Below are 11,577 nucleotides of genomic sequence, written 5' to 3'. Positions count from 1 at the left end.
TCAGGGATTAGGTGATAAGTTTAAAAGAAAAGACGTTTTCTCTTTTTTTCGGGAAAAAAATTACAACATCTACTGTATACAAGATACCCATTTCATTGAAGCTCATGAAAATATTATCAGGAATGAATGGGGTTACGAATGTTATTTTAGCTCGTTCAAGTCAAACTCCAGAAGGGTAGCTATCCTGTTTAATAACAATTCTGAATTTACAGTCAAGAAAGAAAAAAAGACACAAGGGGTAATTTGCTAGCAATTGATATTGAAGTAGAATCAGTAAAATTCACTCTAATTACTCTTTATGGGCCTAATTCAGATGATCCTATATTTTTTGATAACTTAAAAGAAACTGTGGAACAATTTGGTAATGACAGAACAGTAATCTGTGGAGATTTTAGAATTAATTGACCAGGAAAATCTTATTGACATATATAGACAGTATTATCCCAACCAGAGAAGATATACCTGGAGGAAAAAAAATCCACTCAAACAGTCAAGGCTAGACTTCTTTCTTACTTCAGACCCCCTTCTTTCAAGTACTAAAAGTGTTACTATAGAACCAGGATATAGGTCGGACCATTCCTTTCCAAAAAATTCTTTTCAGTTTAATGAATTTAAAAAGGGTAAGGGCCTATGGAAATTTAACAATTCGTTACTTTATGACTCTGAATATATAGAACTAATTAAAAATGTTATACTAGACACCAAAAAACAGTACTATTTACCTGTATATAATCATGAAAATATCAACCAAATTTCAGATTTTGAATTGCAGTTGACTATTAACGATCAATTATTTTTAGAGACTCTTTTAATGAATATCAGAGGGAAGAGTATTTCTCACTCTTCTTATAGAAAAAAGCAAAGGAATATGAGGGAAAATGAACTTAAAAACAGTATTAAGGACTTAGAAAATGAAGACATCCTTAACATAAATGAGATAGAAGTTAAGAAGAGGGAATTAGAGAATATTAGGAAACTTAGAATGAAAGGTAGTGTAGTGAGATCAAGGGCACAGTGGATAGAAGAAGGAGAAAAGCCAACAAGCTATTTTTTTGGTTTGGAAAATAGAAATTTTACTTCAAAAATAATCCCTAAAATTCAGATAGATGAAGGGGCCATTGTAACAAAGCAGGATGAAATTTTAGGTAAGTCATTTTATGAAAAGCTGTATGTTGTAAACTGCGACCTAGTTGATGTCAATTTAGATGATTTTCATAATTTTGATGATATTCCAAAACTTTCAGTTGCAGAATCAAAAAATTTGGAAGGGTTAATATCTTTGGAAGAGGCAAGTAAATTTTTGAAGACTATGAAAAATAATAAAAGTCCTGGATCAGATGGTTTTACTGTCGAATTTTTTTAATTTTTTTGGAAGCAATTAGGAATTTTTGTTGTTAGGTCTTTAAATTATGGATATCTGCATGAAGAATTATCAATTACTCAGCGACAGGCTATAGTCACCTGCTTACCAAAAGGCGATAAACCAAGACATTTTTTTTTGAAAAATTGGCGCCCAATCTCGTTACTGAATATTACTTATAAAATAGCTTCTGGGGTTATCGCTCAAAGATTGAAGTCAGTACTGGATAAATTAATTAGTAAAGATCAAACAGGTTTTTTATCAGGACGTTATATTGGAGAAAATACTAGGTTACTATATGATCTGATGCATTTTACAGAAGAAAATGATATTCCTGGCATGATTTTGATGATAGATTTTGAAAAGGCTTTTGATTCGGTATCTTGGAATTTTATTCAAAAAGTCCTGGTTTATTTTGGTTTTGGAAACAACATTCTTTCTTGGCTTAAAACTTTACATAAAAATGCATTAGCTTCAATCAATCAGGGGGGCAATTTATCTTCTTTCTTTGACATAAAAAAGAGGCTGTAGACAGGGCGATCCAATCGCACCGTATATCTTCATACTCTGTGCTGAAGTTTTAGCTATAAGAATGCGAAATAACACAAATTTAAAAGGTATTCAAGCTGGAGACATTCCTCTACTTCTCTCCCAATATGCTGACGACACATTTCTCATGCTTGATGGGACAGAACAGTCATTATCTGAATCTCTTAAAGAATTAAATATGTATGCAAGTATCTCTGGACTAAAAATAAATATTGATAAGACTCAGATTATATGGATAGGATCAAAGAAGCACACTCAGGATACATTTTTGCCGGAGTTAAATTTACAGTGGGGTCGGGAAAGGTTTAATCTTCTAGGGGTAGAATTTGATGTAAATCTACACGCTATGCCTAAAATAAGCTATGACAAAAAGATTGTTAAACTGAAAAATATTGTGAATATATGGAAAAGAAGTCTTACACCCTTAGGAAAAATACAGATAATTAAATCCCTCCTGATTTCACAATTTAACCACCTCTTTATAGCCTTACCAAACCCAGATGAAAAGACTTTCAATAAAATAAACTCCATTTTATTCGAATTTTTGTGGAATAGTAAAGTTGATAAAGTTAAGAGAAGTACTATTGTTCAAGATTATCTAAATGGTGGATTAAAAATGATCAATATAAGGGCATTTGCAGATTCATTGAAGTTGAGTTGGGTCAGAAAGCTCTATAATTCACCCGGTAAATGGTTTTCAATATTAAATACTTTTGTAGACATAGATTACTTACTAAACATTGGCGGGGAATATATTCAAAATTGTCAAGGAAAATGTAACAATAAATTTTGGAAAGATATTTTTAAAACATGGTACAAATTACATATTTCGAAGGAAATGACTATCAGAAGAGAGCAATCAGTTTTAGGAATACCCCTTTGGTTCAATAACGATATTACTGTGTCAGGGAAATATATCTTTTACAAAGAATGGTATACAAAAGGAGTAAGGACAATAGCTGATGTGTTAAATGGAGATGATAATGGAAACTTTCTCAGTTTTGAAGATTTCAGACATATGTACAATATAACTACTAATTTTCTCAAATACCGAGGATTAATATCATCTGTAAAAAAATATTTACTCAATCATTTTCCTTTAGAGACTACAGTTATGCAACCAATCATACTGTTGCATATACAATTCTTTTTGAATAAAAATAAAGGCACAAAAGATTTCTATGATATTCTAAACAAAAACTTCAGGGAACCAACAGGTAAAAAAAAAGTGGGGGGAACAGTTCGAACTTACTAATAGAGACTGGGAAACCATATACAAAATACCTTTTTTGGTGACGAAAAACACTAAACTCCATTGGTTTCAATACAGGTTAACACATCACATTCTAACAACAAATTCCTGACTATTTAAAGCAAAACTAGTTGACAGTCCTTTATGTAATCTGTGCAATTCTGAAAGAGAATCAATAACCCATCTTCTTTGGGAATGCCAAGAAGTCCAAAATTTTTTACAAGCTCTGGAGACACTTACTGATGCATTATTTATACCTTTTTCTATCAACAAACAGTCTTTTTTGTTTGGAATAATAAACAATAGTCCCAGTTTTAGAGTGGATAATGAAGTAATTTTAATTATCAAACACTATATATACAAAACTAGATGTCTGCATAATTCTTTAAACATCTGTTCTCTTGTTAAAATCATACAAGACCACTTTTCTACACAAAAAATACATTTCTAACAACAAAAATGAGACATATAAGCTAAAATTCACAAATGAATTGAAAAAATGGGAAAATTATATCAAACTTGATATATAATATCTGTGCCATATCTTCTTATTCATTAGTATACTTCTCGACAGAGCTGACTGATCATATTTTCTTATTTACCTAAATCAAGTTAAATCAACATCCCATGGTTGTGTCTGTCTGTTTGTTTTTTGTTGTTGTCTCTGCGTCTGTGCGTAAACTGTCTGTCTGTTTGTCTGTTCTTGTTGCTGTATGTTTGTGTGTCTGTTTTTGTCTGTGCGTAAACTGTCTGTCTGCTTGTCTGTTCTTGTTGCTGTCTGTCTGTTCCAGGTCTGCCCATCTGTTTTCCCCCTCCCTTTAGTGATGAGAAGTAGGTATGAGAGCAATGTATATATGTATGTATGTGAATAAATAATGTGTATGTTATAATTGTTTGTGAATATTAAGTAAAATGAGAATTTCTTCTGGATGACTGTCGTTCCGAAAGATGTTGATCTGATAATGGCATTATACATGTGTGCATGAAGCTGATGACTGTTGTATGTGATAGACAATATAATAATCAAGATAATGGCAATGATTTTAGTGAGGAGTGTAGGTGATTATTGAAGATAATAAAAATAGTAATTAATTTGAATGTGTGTTTGTGCAGGTCTGGGTGTGACGGTGTGTATGTGTGTGTGAGGGAGGATGTGTGTGTGTGAATGTCTCTTCTTTTTCTTTGTGTTATATTTTGCATCAAATTCAGAAAAATAAACAATTACAAAAAAAAGGAACTGTTTATTGCTAGATTTGGGCAGAAAGCCTCTGACAACAAATTTTTCGGTACTAAAAAAACAACCAGATAAAAATGTTGACAGGTACCTAGAACGAATAGAAAAACTGGTACTTGGACATAACTTGCGAGAATGTTCAAAAGTACTGATGGCAATGAATAGCCAGCGCAGCAAAATCAAAAGCATCGGAAAGTTACCAGCAATATTTATGGTTCTAAGACATTATTTGGACTAAGCAAAATAGGTGCTGGCATTGCAGTAGTACCAACAACAACAGCAACAGCATACATGCAACTTACAATCAAATGCAAACAATCATACATTTGAAAATCTTCGAAACTGATTATATGACATCAATCGCGAATTAATCCAGAATTAGATGTAATTACAATACATTGAAATTCAATATAAGCTCTATGATGACGTAAGTTTCCTTTCGTTTAAACATATTTTATGCAACAAAGTTGTAAATGGATTGGGTACAAGTTATTTCAACTTATAAAACGCCCTCTCCAAAACACAAGCATATAAATACAATGTTCATAATAACATTATGACAATACGTATTTCAAATCAACAACAAATGACTATTTCTAAAAAGAGAGTGGGGAAGTAAGGGAGAGGGAGAGAGAGAAGGAAAGGGATGGGGAAGAAGAGAGAGAGAGAGAGTTTGGGGGGGGGAGGGGGAGAGATAAATCAGTTACATCGGATTTATATATTGAAAATGGCATGAAACCTACTACAGGACTTTAAAAAGTGCTGAACACATAGGAAAATTTCACAGTTTGTATCATGCGACAATTCTTTGTTACAAAATAAAAGCAAATCTAAATCATAAGGAACCTGCAAATGAATATTTCTTTCAAAACGACCACATACAAAGAAAGTGAACTTTAAAGAAGCCAATGATCTTCAAGAGTTTTCAAGAGAATTCCAAGAACTAATGGTTGAAGGAAAGAAAGAGGAGCTCGTTAAAGTTCATCTACTATATGGTACTCTGTAATCGTTTGTGTTTCTTAAAAGATATCGAACATCGTCTTGGACAGAGGAGGGAAGTAAAGAGGAAAGATAATCCGGAGTTTGATTATTACGTATCTTATACAAAAGCTGAAGTTTTCTTCTCTTACTTCTAGTCGATAGAGTTTCTAAACCTGTTTCAAAGTATAAAGATTGGTTACCTGTATAAGATGGAAGACCTGTGATAATTCTGGCTGCTTCACGTTGAGCTTTTTCTAATTTTTCCGATTCAGAACTAGTGCAATTTCCCATAATTCACATCAATATTCTAAAACAGGTCAAATAAATGTTCGGTAAATTCTCAATAGAGCATTTCGTTTTAATATAAATTTCAATTTTCTCGTGATATTTTTTTCATGACAGAAGTATATACTGCTTCTATATGGTCTCCCCATTTGAGAACTGAGTTAAGAGTAACACCTAAATGTTTATGTATATCTGTAAAGTCTAGGAAGCTTCCATCAAATTCAAGTTCCAATAACTCATCAATGTCGTTTCTATTTGAGATAAATAGTACATCTGTTTTAGCAGGATTAAAAGTTACTAACCAAGTTTTAGCCCACGTATTAAGGTATTCGAGATCTTTATTTCGAGTAGTTTCAATTTCAAGACAAAAGGAAGAAGAATAATGGAGTAGGGTGTCATCAGCGAAAATATGAGATGCAGAATCAAAAATATCTGCTATATCATTTATATTTATCAAAACCAATAAAGGACCAAGGATTGAACCTTGTAGCACCCCTGCATCAATAGAACCATTTTTCGAAGAAGAATCTTTAATACATAGAATTTGTTGCCTTTGATGTAAATAATTAATTGTTAATGATTTAACCAAGCCAGTAATTCCCCTCCTATCCCATAGGATTTCAGTTTTGATAGTAAACCCTTGTGCCAGACACGATCAAAGGCTTTAGAAATGTGTTATATACGTCTCTGTTTATAGTAAGTTATAATAGACAGCCTAGGATATAGTTTCGTCATTATTAACTTATTTCACTCAGGTACTTACAATTGTGGTTTCTTTTACTCATGCTACACAATCGTGAAAGAAACCAAAATGTTTCCAACGTCCGCTAAATATACTTCCTCTATTTTTTGTATTTCAGGTTTGTTCTCTAGGCTACAGAAACAGACGCAAATTCGTCAAAAATGGAGTGGAGAAAAGCAAACAAGTAGGTAATACAGCAGAGGATAAATAACTAAAATTGGCTGTACTTTAAAATCAATAGAAAACATCGTTGGTTTTTTTTAGAGTATTTTAATTTCTAATCATAACATATATATCATTTTTTTCCCCGGAGAAACCGATTCCGAAACTAGCATATTCATTATTCTTTACTATATACCTTATCCATTTACCTGCATTTACATGTCCTATGGTGCCATACGAATGTTTGCATAGACGTAACACCATAGTCACAAAATATTTATTTATAGAACTAGTAACAGTCTGACATTTTTCCAGATACCTGATATTTACTGGAGTTATCGTCTTGGGTTTTGGCATTACTTGGTTATTCATTGCTGCAACAGAAACTACTATTCGACAACCAACATACCGAGAAGTGAAGTCCGTTCATTATAACCGGTCTCTGTCAATTCCAGTGTATTTCTACAAAAAACAAATTGATCTTGTAGATCCGTTTCATCAATGTGAATATCGATGTCATCTGATTGACGGGATTTCAAACAAACGTGATGCAGTAATCGTGTTTCAAGCACCATCTTTATTCGATGAGAAACCACTGAAAAAATATTCGGGACAGCTTTGGGTGTTTTTTTCCATGGAAGCTCCTACGTATCATCCTCCATCGAATAAAATTAAAAAATGGGAGAATCTGTTTAACTGGACGATGGGTTATAGACGAGATTCCGATATAGTGCATTTTTACGGTAGGTTTCATCGCCTACCGAAAACTGGCGAGGAAATCAATATAACATCTACGTGGTATTCACAATTAAATAAATCTATTTTATTTGTGTCTCATTGTGGAACTGCTAGCAGGAGGTTAGATTACATTAACACTATGAAGTCATTCTATGATATTGATATCTACGGTGCTTGTGGGAAGTTAAAATGTCCTAAATCTAAATGGGGTGAATGCCACAAGAAAATTGAAAATTACAAGTTTTATTTGGCATTTGAAAATTCCCTGTGTAAAGACTATATAACGGAAAAAATGTTTAAAATATATTGGCTGAATTCAAAGGCAATACCTGTTGGACGTGGACCTACACAATACGATGTTTACTTGCCCCCAAATACTTATCTAGACACGTCTAAATATAGATCTTCCAAAGAATTAGCGGATCATATGTGGCGTCTTTCGAAAAACGAAAGTGAAGCAACAACATACTTTAAATGGAAAAAATCCTTCTACGTGGACAACAATTTTAATAGCCGTGGATTCTGTGAACTGTGTAGACGACTCCATCATCCTACAGAACTAAAGAAATATACACGACTTTACACGAACATTGACATCTGGCTTCGCGGTGGAAAAGATACAAACATTTGTAGACCTCCTACTGATCTATAATTTTTTTAAAACGAAATTCTTTGGACTTCGAGAACGGATACGCAGTATGTACTACTTAACCCATGAGTCTGACAGCACCTTGAGAAATCGTTACAAATAACGTAATTTTCTTGTGTAATCGAAATTTCTAAAGCACCAACAAAGACTTTCTTGGGGTAATGCTAATTGAATTTGTCTTCTTGTTAATGAATCGTCCGCCAATTCTCAAGAGAAAAAAATTTTAACTAGAAAAGAAAATGTTATCGACAACAATACAAAGATTCTGTGAAATGTAGACGGCTCCATCATCGTACGGAAGTAAAGAAACGACTTTACAGGAACATTGACATATAGCTTCGATATGGGAAAGATACAAACATTTGTAGGCCTCGTTTTGATAAAGCTTCCTTTGTGAAAAGTCATCCTGATTACATGCTGTTTACAGTTTATCATGAATCGACAATCAGTTATTGATGAACAGTTTTGAAATCCGTTTTTGTGTTTAGAAATAATATGTAGGAACAGAAGAGTGCGAGTTATATTTGGCTAAATAAAAAAAGATACACTTAGTTGTGACATTGTGCCTTTTAAATTTGATTAGTGATGAAAAACAGCTGATGCGATGACGGCAAAGCCGGGGAGTTAATGAACTATTTAACACAAAATTCTGCTTCTGTCGAACAGACTGACACACGCGTCTTGATGAAAAAAGTGATATTTATACCTGCTCCTTGTAGTTATAATGCTTTCTTGTGCTCAAGGTTTTCATTTAATCGCAATGGAACAAGATGCGAAATTCCTGGTACGTCTGTCTTATTCACATGTGCGTTATACTAAGAAACGTGAGGCGGAACAATGTTTGTGCCTAAAAGAAAACATCTTTGAGAAAGCACGTCATGATAGCAAATGTTGAATAAAACCGCCATTTTGGAAAAATACTATTTACATGTCATCGTAAGAGGATTTTCCTGCTTAGCTGAAAGTCCTTTAATCAAGCCGATGATTTGGCAGTTTGTCGGTATCAGATGCTACTACGTTTGTGAAATTAAATAACATTGGATTATGTCTAAGGTCATATGGTGAAATAACGTGATGAATTTGTCTGACTTACTAGAATATCTAAATAGATGGTTTAGAAAAACTTATTATCTATTCAGGTTGAAATGTGTTTAGACAGGATATTCAGCATGATTGCTTAAAGTTGATTTAATTTGATTTGAAATAGACCCACATAATTGGATATTCGAGATTTCGAGATGTGTGCAAGACTATGTCAATAACTCGTGTATAATTCAATCCATGTTTACCTGTTAGCTAATGTGTAAAAGTGTTTTATCAGTTAATTAACATGGCTAGTATAAATACGACCACATTTCTAGCCAGTATGGATCGGTTCCTGAAGGGAGAGCGGAGGCCAGACAGGAGAGAGACTAGTCTCCACTGGCGGGATGCCCGCTCGCTCGGACTTTTGCCCGAGAGAGAACACATCCACTTCTTAACTTTGTTACCGTAACAGATGACTATTGTATATAGTTTACATGTATGTTGTACATAAATTCGTGCAGCCGATTAAAATACATCCAACAGAAACTGGACTTCTATCAAATATAAACTCGAAAAACATCTCAACGTTTGAAAGTTAACACGTTTTCATTTTACAGGGAACTGGTTACGGTTCAATCATATTTTTTACTTCCCACTGGTCTTTTATCTATCCTTTTGTTATCCTTCATTATTCATTTATTCTTTATACCTTGTTCTAATAGGTAATCGACACTACGCTCGCATACTCTGATACAAATGTAAAGCAGACATAACCTGAGATATAAATACACATACAATTTCTCGCTCTGGTGACTTAAGTATATCTTTGTAAGGCATTGACAATAATTTACATATTTTGAAAAAGAAATTTTGCATTTACCACATCAATGAAACCAAGTAAACATATTATTTATTCATTGAATAAACTTGTTTCGTAAACCAGAAGACGGGAATTATTAGCTGGTATGTAGTCACATCAAATACGTGTATCGTCAGTGAAATGAAAATATTGTTTTGATATTGATATAAACTGACTGCTTGGTATCTCCGGCCGTGACTAACCACATGTACTGCCATCGAAGATGTTGATTAAGTGAAGGTGAGTACACAATATTTGCTGACTGCTGATTTTGATCGTAGGGACATGAACATGTCAGAATCAATGTTTTACCTGCGTTCTTTTAATCTCTTAAAGTCATAATATCTAGCTATAACTGAAAAATTTGTGTCAACTGGTGTCATATTCTAAAATAACTCGAATGAAGATGAACATGTAACCTCAATGGTCTTATCGCCGCATACAAAACGGAAATTATATCATATATACTCATGTCAGGAATTCTAAATTTAAGATTGAGAGATTGATGAAATATGAATGATAAATTATGTCGCCAGTATATAAATAACCGATAACCAGATTAAGAAATCAATATTATTGATGACGTCCAACAAAGTTAAAAACACTGTCTTAGAATCAAAATTTGTATCAAATTATAATTCAAAGAGTAGTTAAACAAATGTTATGACGAGTGATATAACTGATATGCTGACAATACATAAGCACAACATTGAACATCCAGATATCTAACTGGAAATCTATTTTGTAGTTAGAGATCAATCAGAATTTATCATCACAACCATACTGTGTCAAATGTAACACTACTATTACTGATAATGTGCCACAAATCAGGGTTTTTTTTCTCTATGCCCATGATATCCAAATTTTTAACTACAAACAAACGATGAAACAACTGAATTAGATGACCTGAGAACTACTCCATCAGCTTATTTTTGTTCCATTTCTGCTTATCACTATAGTCAAGCTGGGCACATAATAACTTTTGATTTAAACATGTAAAGTTGCAAACACTTTTCATGAAGGGTCCTAAATATCGTGATTACCTGTTCGTTGGAATACGAATTTATCATATGATGCTTAAAGATTTAGTTAAAATCTATGCCAGAGAATGGGAGAAATGACAACATACTGCGTTGAATTCACCTTCTTAATTTAAGAAGATAAATTCGGTTTACCATTCTTAAAAGAATTTGCAACTTGAAATCTAAAAAGAAAACAAAACACTGGTCAGCGATCCTTGATCGTGATGTTAAATTTACACTTCAGGATTTACACATGGGTATGCTATTGTACCTGGAGATAAGGCCTCCAATTAATTGACATCATTACATTTCCTGTATACAAAAAGAAGTAGGTTTGCTTGGTAATGAAGGAGACCCCACATTTTCATTATGCAGTCTTTCCAAAGGAGAAATACTGGTTAATCATGCTGCGCTATCACACTCATTGAGATTGCCTATTAATGATAAGGATACGGACCTCCCCTGTTTATATTGGATTCCTGAACTTAACGAGAAAAACATATAGCGTTTTATTGCTGATTCGTTTAGCTGTTCAACCAAACCTACTAATTACCCATAACACTATTAACAATATGTGTTAGTCGTATTGTGATACTTATTACCAAAGAAATGGAAATAACTAATAACAATGTGGATTTTAAAGAACTCCAGGCTTTTTACCAAGTAAGGTACAAATATATGTTTATGCACTACGCTGAAGCGGGTTTTTTTTGTGAAT

The 11,577-nt window shown here is 33.2% G+C and overlaps 1 protein-coding gene across 1 annotated transcript; it reads left to right on the top strand.

Annotated features, from left to right (window-relative positions):
• The first annotated feature begins 868 nt into the window (after positions 1-868).
• Positions 869-7,955, top strand: LOC132544371 (glycoprotein 3-alpha-L-fucosyltransferase A-like). The gene is made up of 3 exons (XM_060207956.1): positions 869-1,145; positions 6,522-6,587; positions 7,054-7,955. The coding sequence occupies exons 1-3, from the start codon at positions 869-871 to the stop codon at positions 7,953-7,955; spliced, it is 1,245 nt and encodes a 414-aa protein (XP_060063939.1).
• The last annotated feature ends 3,622 nt before the right edge of the window (positions 7,956-11,577 follow it).

This window comes from Ylistrum balloti, unplaced genomic scaffold (genome assembly GCF_031769215.1).
Source record: "Ylistrum balloti isolate Yb309-2 unplaced genomic scaffold, AGI_CSIRO_Ybal_v1 Utg369794, whole genome shotgun sequence".
In the NCBI taxonomy this organism is placed as follows: Eukaryota; Metazoa; Mollusca; class Bivalvia; order Pectinida; family Pectinidae; genus Ylistrum; species Ylistrum balloti.
The sequence above is the reverse complement of the archived record's forward strand: the minus strand, read 5'-3'. Positions and strand labels throughout refer to the sequence as shown.